At 43.4% G+C, this 14,822-nt stretch overlaps 1 protein-coding gene across 4 annotated transcripts in view; it reads right to left on the bottom strand.

The window, feature by feature from the left end:
• ATP10A (ATPase phospholipid transporting 10A (putative)) overlaps positions 1-14,822 on the bottom strand; it is a 177,638-nt gene that overhangs the window by 55,746 nt on the left and 107,070 nt on the right. For all 4 annotated transcript variants that reach the window (XM_084801201.1, XM_084801200.1, XM_084801198.1 and 1 more), the window contains exon 4: positions 1,643-1,728. In XM_084801201.1, coding sequence (XP_084657327.1) covers positions 1,643-1,728 — 86 coding nt within the window. The remainder of the gene's footprint in view (positions 1-1,642; positions 1,729-14,822) is intronic.

The raw sequence follows: 14,822 nt of genomic DNA, 5'->3' as shown, positions 1-14,822 counted from the left end.
TAAAAAATATGGTCTTCAAAAACCTGCCAACATTAATTACCACTAGTTTGAGTGTTCAAACTTATCTTTTAAGGACTCAAAAGACACTTAATTCCCTGAAGGTCCTCAGGGCAGGCATGCAAAGTGGCTGATGAAGGATTCGGTCTTCCTTTGTATGAACTTAACCCTACAGCAGGCTGCACGAGTCTGTGTATGGCTGCTGTGTCACGCAGCAGAAGGCAAAGGGAACAGAGGCCAAGGGCTAGGCCAAAGGCCTTTGGAAAAGGCTCTACCCTCTACTCATTTTTTTATTAAGTGGCCAACATGAAATTGCCTTCACCTCCTTTAGCAGTTATTTAATGCCAAGACTTCGAAACACCTGGCACCTGCTCTCTGCAGCTGGCTTGGCCTCAGGATTCACAGAGGTCCTGGAACTGGTGCTGCACAAGTGAACGCTTAGCAGCTGGTCAAGCAAGCCAGATGAGGGCAGGCCAGAAGTCAACAAAGACCTTAGGAGTTGGTTTCTTAAAGGGGCTAGCAATGACTTGCAAGTTCGGAACTTCAGGGCAAGTCCAGTTAGTTCATGAACCAGGCTGGTTCATCTCCAGGTCACAAACGCACTTTCTCTTTTTCTGTGAAGCTTCCATTTGCTAACAAAGCCCAGTGTCCTTATGGGCCTGGATTGGGCATAGGATACTATCAGCACATCAGGGACTCACACAAAGGGAGTTCTTAAAGATGAGACCCATTTTCACGAGTCCATTTAAGAGGGAGGCTGCTCTGCACTTCACAGTGGCATCACGCAGATGCTCGGGGAACTAAGTCTACGAGTTCTCCTCTCACAGAAAGGATCCTGTGGCATGCCACGGCAGCCTGAACCTGGTGTCCTTAGATCCTTATCACCGGCTTCTTTTGCCATGACACTGCCACAGCTCCATCCTTACAACCCAGCAATTCCAACCACATGCCTCGCTCATTCCCTGTTTCCCCCACACTAGCATTATTGCTATCATTAGAAATTTTCCCAAACAAGCCTAAGAGCAGACTGAACGGTATGGTGAGTGACCTCCTGAGCTCCACATACCCGTGACCCAGATTTCACTGAGTATCACTACATGTGGCCAATTCCGGGCCATTTATCCACCTGGGTCTTTCTGCTTAGGAACAAAGAAGGGAGCTGAGCTATTACATACACCAATCTTTTTTATCCTAATTAGAAGAAATAAACATGAAGGCAACTGCTGCCACTGCTTTATAGTCAGTGCAGTGGCTAGGACCAATATACAGTGAATACTCAATAAAGTGCTATTCAAGAGTGAATGATCAAGAAAGAATGCATTTCTACCAAGACTCTTCCCATCTGGCCTCTGGCCTCTGACTTCCACTTTTGAGGCCATGTATAATGGTCATAAGCTACCTGTCCTTTCTTGTGTTCCTCAGTCTCACAGAGGGAAAAGTCAGTCACTCCTTAATGATATAGGGCCTTTCTGACAAGCACCCACTGCTGACATTATCTTAGAAATTCCTTCCTTCCTAGATCAGCCAAAAATGATGAGTGTGGCAAAGAATATACAAAAGCATGTTATGAATGTGTGTTTCTATGTGTGCATATGGTTTATCAAAAGGGAAACTAAGAAAGCTTGCAAAGATGCCCGATACTCACATGCAGCCACGGAACCTACTCAGGTCATTGTTTGGCTTCTCGCACTCGATTACACTGGTGAACGTCATAGGATTGAATTCAGAGACCTGAAATAACAGCATCCACATGTTAGAGGAACGTGGGCTCTGGTCATTCTGGTCTAAGAGGTTCTTGTTCAGCTGTCCCACCCATGTAGAGGAGCAATCATGGACTCTGGCTATGAGTCTCCGGAGAATGCCACACGCACATCCAGCACTCAGTGCATGCGCTCTTATTTTTATAATGAACAATAAGTAATTGCTTTAGCTGTGAACAGCAACTAGCAGACTCGTGATTAGTGACATGAAATGACTCGTTCTAATGCAAACTCAGAGACTGAGATAATAGCAAAGGAAGCACCACCTAAAGAAAAGGAATGCGTTGGGGTTTCCTGAGGCACAGAAGGTCCTTTCTATGTCTTCATAGCAGTTTAGAGAAACAATTTCTACTTGAAAGTAGGAAGTTAGGCTAAAATCCCATTTCCTTGATGTTCTTAAGGATTCTTTATTGACCTTTCTAAGAAGAATTTAGATAGCCAACTATATGCCAACAGTTCAGCGATTTCATTAGGATTATGTTCCAAAAGAAATGACACCTCACTGTAAAAGAAATATGTAGATCTTCCATTGATGGATGCAAATGGTGCCTATGTTCCAAAGAGGTCGGAAGGAAAGGAAGGGACAAGATGATAATGGAGAAAAATGGAGTCGACAAGCCTTAAAAGAGCCCAGGGAAAACAAGAGATTTCTTTCTTTTTCTGTTTCTTTTTTAAATTAGCCTCTGGTCAGGTTCATTGGATTTTCTTTTCAAGTGCCACAAAAACAATAAACCACGGAGCTGTCTTTGCTCACATATATCATTGGAAAACAGGCAGAAACATCACAAAAAGGGAAGAGAAACTGGTGACCTCAGTTCAGATGAGCTGTGTTCTATCACAACAATGCATCTCCCCGTATACAATATAGCCACAGAGGTAACTACTCAAAAGTCACATCTTACCGTTTTCCAATGCAGCCTGTGCACACTGAAGAGGCCTAACTGGCAATACTAGCCCCAGTGCAACAGCTGACTTTTGAAATATTTAAATTTGTATTTATTCTGCAGTGCTAGGGTTTGAACCTCCGGCCTTGCATGTGCTACAAAGGTGTTCTACCCCTGAGCTCTGCTTTTTGTTCATGGAATGACATTTATAAGGGCTATTGTTGTTGTTGTTATTATTATTATTATTATTATTATTATTATTATTATTATTATTATCTTATTCATTTTACATCCTTGTCATAGCCCCCTCCCTCTTCTCCTTCCAGTCTCACCTTTCCTCCCTCTTCCCCATCTCTCGCCCTATTTTAATAAAGGGTGGCCCTCTCTCCCTACCCTCCCAAGCTCATCAAGTCACATCAGGACTGAGCACTTCCTCTCCCCCTGTGGCCTGAAAAGATAGTCCTGGTAGGAAGAAGTGATCAAAAAGCAGGCAACAGAGTCCACGTCAGAGACAGCCTCTGATCCCCTGACTAGAGGACCCACATGAAGCCTAAGCTGCCCATCGGCTGCATCTGTGTAGAAAGCTTAGGTCCAGTCCATGCATGGTCCTTCGTTGGTGTCTAAGTCTCCAGAAGCCCCTCTGAGCTCTAGTTAGCTGGCATTTGTCACTTCCAGATCCCTTTCTCCTTCCCCGCACTTTTCCAGAAGATTCACTGTGCTTCGTCCAATGTTTGCTTGAGAGCCTCAGCAAATCTGTCTGGAAGCCGAGTGTGGTGGCACATGCCTTTAATCCCAGCACTTGGGAGGCAGAGGCAAGTGGATCACTGTGAGTTCGAAGCCAGCCTGGTCTACAAAGCGAGTCCAGGACAGCTAAAGCTACACATAGAAACTCGGTCTTTGGGGCATATGGGGGGGGGGGGGGCTCAGAATGGCTAAGATCAAAAATCTAAAGTGACAGCACATGCTGGCTAAGAGAAAGGGAAGCAATTCTCCATTGCTGGTGGTAGTGCAAACTTGTACAACCACTCTGGCTATCAATCTGGTCCTTTCTCAGAAAATTGAGAACAGGACTAGCTATACATCAAAACCCAGCTATACCACTCCTGGGCATCTATCCAAAAGATATTCCACCATACAATAAGAACATTTGTTTAACTATGTTCATAGCAGCTTTAATTTTTAATAGCCAGAGACCCTAGGCACCTCAACTGAAGAATGGATCAAGAAACTGTGGTATATTTACAAAATGGAAAACTACTCAGCCATCAAATACAAAGAAATCGTGAAATCAGCAGGCAGATGGATGAAACTAGAAAAGATCATCCTGAGTGAAGTAAGCAAGACCCAGAAAGACACAAATGGTATATACTCACTTCTAAGTGAATTTTAGCCATATTGTACAGGATAAACATGCTACACTTCACAGAAAAATAAGGTAAGTAACAAGGAGCATCCAAGAGAGGATGCTTAAATCTCACTCAGAAGGCAACATAGAATAGACATCAGTAGTGGCTGAGGAGAGGTAAGAAGGCAGGAGAGGGAGTGCAGAGAGAAACGAGAGTCAAGACCAAGCCTAGGGAAAGCAGGCTCTGGAGGACAGAAGGCCAGCAGAGAAAAGAGAAACTCTGGGTGTGGGCCTCTCTGTGACAAGCTGGGGGCCTAAGTTAGGGTAGACTTCTGGGAGGATATGAGGGGCTTCTAGCTAAGCCTCCTAGCAATAAAGGCTTTTCTTAAAGTCTCTTAGTCACCATAAGCCTCTCTCCCCAACAGAAATAGCCTTGCGTTCCGTTTGCAGAGTGGGGCTCTGCTTCAGCGTCTAGCGTTTATTTAAAGCTGCGTGAATTGTCTTGAAACTAGTGGACTGCTTTTTCCATAGCAGACAGTGGCAGATACAGCATCCAAGACGGCCATGAAGGGAGTAGCCTCTGCAGAATATGCCAGGGTGATTTTTGGCAGACAAAGGAGGTATGACTTAAAATATTCCATCTCTGTTTATTATTCATTCTCACTAAGGGAGAAAAAAAAAAACGTACTATGCACAGCTTGGAAACAGTAGAACATTCTGTCCCTGAGGCTTCATCAGTGCATTGGTAATGTTCTGCCCCAACCCTGTTCCTTGAGAAACATACATGCCCCGGGTACAGATGTCTGACTGGAACTATGGAGGGATTTTAGAACTGCAGGACTCTTCAGAGTCTGTGGCAGGCTGAACTGGACTTCCCTCATACACAGAATGCATATGCTGGGGCCATAACCTCCAGGAATACAGAATGTGCTTGTGTTTAGAGACAGGACCTTCAGAGAACCAAGTAAGCTAAACTGGGCTTGCGAAGATAGTGTTGATCCAACAGGACTAGTGTCCCATATAATCAGAAGCTGGTGTGACATAGGCACATGTGGTAAGGGTGGGAAGGAAGGCAGTGAGTCTAAAGGGAGAAGATGGCCATGGGAAATGTCTCAAGAGACATCAAACTGCCAGTACTTTCAGTTCAGACTTCCAGTCTCCAGAACCCCGACAAAATAAGTGTGTGTTGGTTCAACCCTCAACCTGTGGAAGTCCACCAAACAACACCAGGGCCACTTCTTCCAGTTTCTCATTTAAAATGTCTCTCACTCTGGAGATGGAGCTCAGTGGCAGAGCACCTGTCCAGCCTGTGGGAGACCCTAGCACACCTGTCCAGCCTATGAGAGACCCTAGATATCTGTCCAGACTACAAGAGACCCTAGACACCTGTCCAGCATATGAAAGTCCCTAGACACCTGTCCAGCATATGAAAGTCCCTAGACAGCTGTCCAGCCTATGTGAGACCTTAAGCGCCTGTCGTGCATATGTGAGACCCCAGGCACCTGTCCAGCATAAGAAAGAACTTAGACACCTGTACAGCCTACTTGAAACCCTAGGCACCTTTCTAGGCTATGTGAGACATCAGGTGCCTCCCTAGCGTATATGAGACCCCCACATATTTATGCAGTGTCTCTGAGGCCCGAGGCACCTGCACAACCTCAGTGAGAGCCTAGCACATCTGTCTAGCCTATGAGAGACCCTAGGCACCTGTCCAGCATATGAAGGTGTGTGTGTGTGTGTGTGTGTGTGTGTGTGTGTGTGTGTGTGTGTGTGTGTGTGTATTTTTGCCTAGATCTACCTCTTCTGCTTTTATTTTTTAGTTGTTTTGTTTGCTTTAAATTTTGTTTGAGGGACTGAGCCCAAAGCCTCAATTACACTAAGCACATGCGCTGCTCTGAGCCTCAACATAGAAAGGATAAATTATCTTTGAAAAATCCCAATGGCTTACATCAGGGTCACCATGATTAACCCAGCAACATGTGTTTGATAACACACAAACGTCAGGGGTCATGCTATGTTCAGTGCTCTTTCAGAACTCTACTGGGGAAGAATTTTTTTTCTAGTGTATTTTATTTTTAGTTACGTGTCTCCGTGTGGGTGTGTACTCCTGAGTGCAGGTGTCCTGCCGTGCCAGAAAAGGGCTTCAGATCCCGTGGAGCTAGAGTGATGGCCTGATCGTGAGTATTAGGAACCGAACCTGGGTCTTCTACGAGCCATCTCTCCAGTCCCCTCAGTTGTTATACTACTTAGAATTTGGGATCCTTAATAGTGATAACCAAGGTTAGAGTGTCCTTATAATAACTGAAGCTGCCTTGGGCTTCACCAGAGATGGACACTCACTGAACACTGATGCCACGTTAACATGAGACCATTCCACATCTAATAATATGCCAGAAGCTGTGGCGTACATTCTATCAAACTTCCCTAAAAGAAGGATGGTGGTTGTTATGGTGGCTCACTGTTCCAGAAGCAGTAATATCTACAAGAATGATGCTCGCATATACAAACCAGCCTTGAGCTGAAGCTGCAGCCTTCAGCAGTTTAGCCATAAGCTGCCAATACTCCAGGATTAAGTAAACGGACAACTGGGAGGTCTCCTCCATTGCAAAGCAGCTGCCACATATCTCAGTGGCTATGTAATGCTCCAAGCAACTAGTGTTCTTCAGCTCGCTCTGAAGTTTCAGTACAGGAGTTAACGTAGGTGGACCTCATTAGTTGAAAAGGAAGAGGCAGCATGGTGCTGTAGTTGTCCTTGAATTTGACGTTCTGCCAGAAACTACATCAGCCTAGGGAGCAAAGGCACCAAAGTGGGTGACGCTCCTTCCTTTCGGAGACACCCAAAGCCCTAAAGTAGGGTGTCTTCCTGATGCTCCATCCACCTCTGTTCCCGAGTGGAATAGGTGTCTATGCAGACGCCTTGGTCCCTCCCAACCATGCAAGGAGGCACACTGCTGCAGGCATGACTCCAGGAAATAGCTGAATGAAGTAATTCTGTTACAACCCTTGCATTTGATATGATGGGGAGAGGTGTGTATCCCAGGCTCCACTCACACACAATCAACCCACCGTAGCCAAGACAGGACTGAAAATATCCTGGGAAAAAAAAACTACACTTGAACAATCTGTTTTCTGTTCCTGCTCCTTAATCAATACAGCATAACAATTTATATAATGCTTGCACTATATTAAGCCTTTTAAGTTAACTAGAGATAATTTAAAGTATTCAGGAGGATCTATACATGCACTATGTATAGTACTATAAACGTGTGCTATTTCTCAAGAGGGACATGAGCACTTTCAGATGTTATATCCTCAGAGTGGGGGTGGGGAACTTTGGGACCAATTACCAACAGATATCAAATTAAAATGGCATTTCACACTTGCATTAGTCAAATTACTCATAATTATTCAATGAAAACAAAGCAGATGGGTGAATGAAGACAGACAGAGAGAGAGAGAGAGAGAGAGAGAGAGAGAGAGAGAGAGACAGAGACAGAGACAGAGACAGAGACACAGAGAGAGAAAGAGACAGAGACAGAGAGAGAGACAGAGAGAGTCAGAGACAAAGAGAGAGACAAGAGTCAGAGAGACAAGACAGAGAGAGAGAGAGAGAGAGAGAGAGAGAGAGAGAGAGAGAGACAGAGAGACAGAGACACAGAGAGTCAGAGACAGAGAGAGAGAGAGACAGAGAGACTAAGAGACAGAGAGAGAGAGAGAGAGAGAGAGAGAGAGAGAGAGAGAGAGAGAGAGAGAGAGAGAGAGAGACAGAGACAGAGACAGAGACAGAGACAGAGACAGAGACAGAGACAGAGACAGACAGATAGACAGACGAGAGACACAGTCAGCCTTCTGCTTCAGAACTGAGAAGACAGTTGTCTCCTTCACTGGACCACAGGTCTCCTGTACCCTGCAAGTCAGCCCAGATCCTGATGCTTAGACATCGCCAACAGGTAACGCCACCTGCTTATTCTAGAAAGAGCTCAGTGCATCACACACTTCTTCATTATTCCAAATCTCTGTGCTGGGCTCATGTGGGTCAGGGGCTAGAGCCCCTGCTGACTGCCGTTTGCAAACAGCAAACAGGCTTCACCTGTCCTTAGGGAAGGTGTGACTGCTAAAACGCTCAGAGAGCTTCCCTATAGTTCCAAACATATAAATCTTAAAAAATAAATAAATAAGAAAACCAAAAACAAGACCAAGCATGCTTCATCCCCCCCCCAAAAAAAAATGTAAGATGATTTCTCCATAGCCTCTAATCTTGTTCTGTATCTCCTGACAGTGTGTGAAAAATACTGATCTAATTTAGGCAAGCGTTTTAACCCAAATTGATGGAGTAATTACCCCACTCTACTTCTGCACTTGGGAGGCAAACTGTGTTCTACACAAGCCTGGCAGTGTTGGGGGAATTCACAGGAGGAAGTGGCCCAATACTAGATGAGTGAGTGAACTTCTGTGCCAGCATCGTTTTGACAAACCGAAATCTTCAACCTGTTAAGCAAGTAATCTGTCCAGTTCACTGTGACCCATGACGTGTACTGGGAAATCAAGCCTGTTTATTAAATAAGCATGTGTTCAAATGGCATTTTGTTGTTGCTGTTGCTGTTGTTGTTGAGAGTAGACTACTTTAAACATAGAAGGAAAAAAGTGATTATTTTCCAATCAGTATCACATATGTAGTGCTCATACTAGCCATTTATGGCTTGATACAAAGATTAAACAGGGACAATTTAAATTAAATTTAATGTGCAAGAGTTGCTGTGATGGTGCTATGTAAAGTACTTTTAATACAGTCATGCATAAGTAGGCTGGCACTCAGATAAAGCACTCAGGTAACCCAGTAGTATATGACAGTTCGTTTCCAGGGTAACAAAGCAGAGACTATGAGAACAGCCTTAGGATACCCACAATTCTTCAGGGGAAAAACGTCATGCATGTCCGTATCATAGGTGGCTTCCAGGAAGCCCAACACTTCTGATAGGAACTGAGGAAGGGAGTCTGGGTTTTCACACATTTCTCATCTAACTGCAAATTTTCTTGTCATAAGCCCAAGCATTACAGACTAAAGTGGCATTTCTCTGAGTGTAGAGAGCCAGCGTTTCCCTCCCTAATTCTGTTCTGAGTGTGTAGGAGCCTTTCCCTCCCCTCTCTTCCCACCTTTTCATCCTTTGTTCTCTTGCCTCCTGGTTGGTTCACAGCCCAGAACCCTAGAAGTTTCATTTAGATGGTAGCAAAATTCAAAAGGCTCAGAGTGCTGTGCTTGAGCCTGCATTCTGAAAAATCAAAGCCTTTCTTTTCCTTTTGGCCACAGATGGCTCATGCTGCTCTAGTGGACCAGTTGTCAGCAGAGCCCCACATTACCCTTTATCAAATATGTTTAAGTGCATCAGAGACTGATTGTACATTTAGATAGCAAGTCATGAATGCTGCTTCACACAGCACTGAAATGAGGGTGGTTCTTTAAGATAGCTGGCTTGAAAAAGTCTGTACTTATTCCAACATGGTGCCACCACAGGAAGCATACTGCAGTGGCACTGCTGAGCTAATCTGCACAGCCGGGGCACAAGTCCAGGCTCCACTCTGGTATCTGCATCACAGCCACCAGCTCCTTTGTGTCTGTTCCATCATTATTAGTGGAAGGGATGATGACAGCAAAGATGGGCGAAGGGTTGTGACCTGCATGTCTTGGAGACCACTGAACACACAGCCTATGAAAGAAAAGGCCATCCTGACGGGACAAGCATGGTAAACAGGTATGGGTTTTGTTTTGTTTTGTTTTTTAATGAGGCCATAAAGAAATGCACCCCAAAGAATAAGTGAATTGAAGGGAAGATCTACAACATGGAGACAGAGTGACAGGTAGCTGCAGGCAGAAAGCAGCTCGGGTCTACTTATAAGAAAGTGGTAGGAGGAGTATACTTCTCTTACACGGTTTCTGAGGAAAATGGACATGAGGGATACAAAAAGAATCCAGCTAAGGAGTTCTTATTCTAACCTGGAGAATGACTGCATGACTGAATGGCAGCTGGGATGTGACATTCTAAACCACAGTGAGACTAGCTCCTCCATCAGATTCAAAAGACAGATCAGAGCCATCACAGATCGGAGCTCCATCACCACACAAGCACATGCTGGGACAGAATGCTGAAGTCACCTATCCCGAATACCAACTTTAACAAAAGATGAAGAGGCATCAAGCAGGACCCACAAAAGGTACAAACTCAGGAGAGCTGAGGTCAGGTCTTTCCAGGTCCCCTTTATCTTAGATGTTTACCAATTTTCAAAGAGGACGATGAAAACCTGAGTGGGGCTAGTAGAACAAATGCCACAGCATAGGGGGCTTGTGGTCACTTTTTCTGCCACTGCAACAAATAACCACAGACTGGACCCAGAAAACAACAGGCTATTATTACCTTGTTGCTTTCTAGACTGAAGTCAAGGTATGGGCTCAGCAGTTAAGAGCACTTGCTGCTCTTGTAGGAGACACAAATTCTGCACCCAGCCCCTACCTGGCAGATCTTAACCATCTGTAGTTTCAAGAGATCTGACACCCTCTTCTAGCCTCTGAGGGCACCCCACAATATAAATACGGTTTTAATCTTTAAAAAGACCACAATAGTAAGTTTTAAAATAGGTCAATTAAAATATTTTTAACAGAAGCACAAAGATTGCCAAACTGGATTTTTTAAATGCCCAATAATATTATTTTTTATAAAAAATAAAGTCAAAAGCAGACAGATACCAGAAAACAAGGTGAGAGGAAACAACAACAACAACAAAAAATTGGTGCAGGGTAACAGAGAGAAAGTTAATGTAACTGAAATGGCAACAGTTCAACGTGTTAGGACAATAAAGTTCTAGACTTAGATGGAATAAGGAAAATCATACATCCTTGATAACTGTTTCACAAGAAAGAAACAAAGGGGAAGTTTAAACCTGTCCACTAAAAATAGTCTGATGCAGATGGTTTCACCAGTGAAGTCACCCAAGAATGTGAAGGAGGAACCATACCCCTTCCAATAAGAACAAACACTTCCCAAAGCTGACACCTGTTTGCAGCACTATATAAATAGAAAATTACATGCTTTTCTAGTTATTGAAAAAATCCTTAATGAAATGTGAACACACACTGAGCCCGGTTCAGATATAAAGATACAAATAATTCTATACTAGGGAAGAGACACGTTCCAGGAGTTCAGTGTCAGCTTAGCATTAGATAAATCAGTTTAATAGCTTCATTGACACAGAAGAGAAATCCTGATCATCTCAGTTGAAGCAGAAAATGTAGGAATTGCAAGACAGAATTCAACACTGACTCGTGCTACTTGTATCAGAAGAAGAATAAAAGGGTTCTTATCTTGTAAAAAATATTCGCCAGTATCCCAATTCAATCTCAGTATCAGGATACAATGTTCAGTTTCCCTTTGAAAGTCCAACTTCAGATTTTCAACTTTAAAATGTGAAAACGTACCCACACAGCTGTCACATGTTTCGCTTTCAGAAAAATCTTCAGTGTTGGTACAGTCAGCAATTGATCTACAAATCAGATGATTTTGCCCAATCACAGGCTAATGGTGGTGGGTGTTCTGAGCACATTTGGGATAGGTTGGGGTAAGCCATAATATAGGTTGGGAGTATTGTTATGCACTCTGGAGTGATGACATGTTCAACTTACAATGTGCTTATTAGAGCATAACCCCATCAGAAGCTGAGAAGCATCTACGCTTTGTCTGCTGTTTGCCATCTCAGACTTTAGGGTCAGCCAGCTTCCTGAAACTAACCCTACTAGCAAAAGTATGTGCCATAAGTAACAAGACTTCCCTCCCAGCAGAAGATGCTTTTCCCGCAGATGTTACACTTGTCTTTAAATGCACTTGGCTATACCGCTTAGAATTTTCTACACACCAGAAATAAACAATCTGGAAAGGAAATGAAGAAAAGGTATCCTGCATAAAATAACATTTAAAATAGTGAACTATTTAAAATAGTGAACTAACCGAAAGTAAATTGAATCAAGGGTGTGAAATGGTTGAGTATTGAAGATCATTATTCAGTGGAAGAATGGACAGAAGTCACACATAAATGAAAACACAGCCAGAATGATGTAAAACTGTGATGATGACGTGCTACCTATGATGATTTATACTGAAGGCTCTAGGCAAGACAGTAAGAGATTATCTAGATTAAATAATTGAGGGAAGAAGTCCCACCTTAGCTGTAGGCAACGCATTCCAAAGACTGGGTTCCCATGCTGACAGAAAGGAGAGAGGATATGGAGTACTGGCATCCACCACTCTCTGCTGCTGCTGACACTTCTCCTGTCATGATGGTCTGTCCTTTTTTTAATTTTCTAATTTCTTATTTTTTGGATTTTTAGAGACAAGGCTTTTCTGTGTAGCCCTAGCTGTCTTGGACTCACTCTGTAGACCAGGCTGGCCACAAACTCACAGAGATCTGCCTGCCTCTGCCTCAGGGTGCTTGGATTAATCGCTTGTGCCACCACGCCCGGCTGATGAGCTGCACTTTTGAACTGTAAGCCAAAATAAGCCCCGACTCCCTTAAGTTGCTTCTGCCAGGGCATTTTTATCGCAACAAGAAATGTAACTAAGGCACTACTCAAATAGCTCTCCAAATGCAGTGCAACCTTTCCTGATGCCAGCAATGTTTTTCTTTCTTTTGTTTTTCCAGAAATGGAAAAGCCAACCTTCACGCTTATGTAGAATTGCAGGGATCACAAACAGCCAAGACAACTCTCAGAAAGAAAAGTTGATTCTAAAATGTGTTCTAGAGAACTACAGAAATCAAAGCAGTGTGCTATTGCTTTAAGGCCAGAATACATAGGCCAGCAAACCAAAACAACTATCAGTACCTCCTTGCACATGTTGGCAAATGATACTTGAGATTAATATCAACAAATGCTGCCAGGTCAACTGAGTTTCTACGTGTGAAAGAATATTTGCCCAGCAGAGGCAAAGGTCACTATAAATTCAGCGCCATCCTGGTACACAGTGAGCTCTGGGCCAGCCAGTGCTACACAGTGAGACCCTGTCTCAAACAGAGGAAAGCAAAGAACTAGGGAGATGACTGTCACATAAGCATGAAGACTTGAGTTAAGACTGCCCCCCCCACCCCGCAGCACCCATGTAAAAACCAGATGTCTACCATCTGAGGACTGGGGGGTGGGGGCTGAACAGACAGGTGGACTCCCACAGTTTGTCATTGGCCAGCCAGTCTAGCTACATTAGTAGATCTAGATTCAGTGGAAGACCTTGTCTCAAAAAATAAGATAAAGGATGATTTAGGAAGACACTCAGTGTCTACCTCTGGTGCACACAGAGACACACATCAGCATGAACATGCACATACACCACATAAAAAGACCAACCAACCAACCAACCAACCAACAAAAATCAATGTACTTGGAGGCCTACATCACACACCCTATAAAAGATAATTTAATATGGGTCAGTGATCTAAATATGAGTTAAAACCATAGAACTATTAGCAGAATATATGGTAAATATGCCTAAATAATGTAATGATGGGCTCTAAAGTATAACAACAAATGCATAAGCAACCCATGGGCAAAAAGAACTTTGTAAATGCTGAGAGCATTTGGTACATGGAGGATGTTGTCATTAGAATGAGGAGAACTGTTCACAATATCTACTGATAACCTACAGAAGACTATAGCCATGTCTCTGATGAGAATTTAACATATAAGAGTAGAAGAATAATAACTATCAAAACAAAAACCTGTCAGTGAGAACGTGAGCCAACTGTGTGGCTCGCACTTCTAATCTCAGCCCTCAGGAGGCAGAAGGATTTCTGTGAGCTCAAGATTAGTCTGGTAACATAGTAAGTCTCATGGTGTTGCAAGCTCCATAATGAAACCCTGTTTTTTAAAAAAAAAAAAAAAATCAAGCCAAAAACAAGAGTAAAGAACTAAATGAGCAAATGGGACCCAGCATTGGGAAAATGGAAATCAGTGATGGAATCCCTAATCTATGAGAACACCTACCAAAAGAGTAAAGTTGGCAAGGATGTGGAGCTTCCGAGCAACACGAGTGGGAGTGAACAGGCAGTTGTCAAAGGCTAAACACAAAACTACACAAGGTAAGTATAGAGAGAACAAAGCAGGTAGATTACGAGGGGGTAGAGGATGGGGAAACGGACAAACAGTTCCCGCCTAGTGTTTTACGAGTTCCTGTGTGAAATATGGTTAAGTTTTTGGGGGTGGGGTGGAGGAATGTGAAAGCACTGCAGAATACCTTGAAAAAAACATTCATCATTAAATGTGCATTTAAAAAGACAATGTGGCAAGTCATACATCATCTATGCCACCCACAACTGAAGCAGGTGCACTGGCTGACCATTTCTCAATGTCAAGTGTCCCCGGAGATGAGAAGGAATACTCATGCCTTGCTGGTGGGTTACACAATGGTTCGACCCTTGTGGAAAGTTTCCCAGCTTTTTGAGTGCATGCATCTGCTTTATGATAAAGTCAGTGCATTCTTGGCTTTCTTTTTTGGAAGGGAGATGGACATGACTTACCTGTGAATTTTCATAGCACCTTTATTTGTTAGCCCCATACTGTAATCCCCTCAGATGTCTATAAACTACTGAATAGGTCAACACAATAGACTTAGACAACTGAATACCCCTAGCTGTAAAAAAAGGAGCAAACTATCCATCCACACAATGTCACTCAACTTCTAAACATTCATACTGAGTGGGGGGGGGGGGGGGAAAGGCCCAAAATTTACAAAGTGCATTTATACAACTTGCTAGAAAACTCTAGTCTTAAGTGAGTGAAAAATCAAACAAACAAACCAACCA

The sequence above is a fragment of the Acomys minous genome (genome assembly GCF_964271855.1).
Source record: "Acomys minous genome assembly, chromosome: 2".
Lineage (NCBI taxonomy): Eukaryota > Metazoa > Chordata > Mammalia > Rodentia > Muridae > Acomys > Acomys minous.
This window is presented reverse-complemented; position numbering and strand designations above follow the sequence as displayed.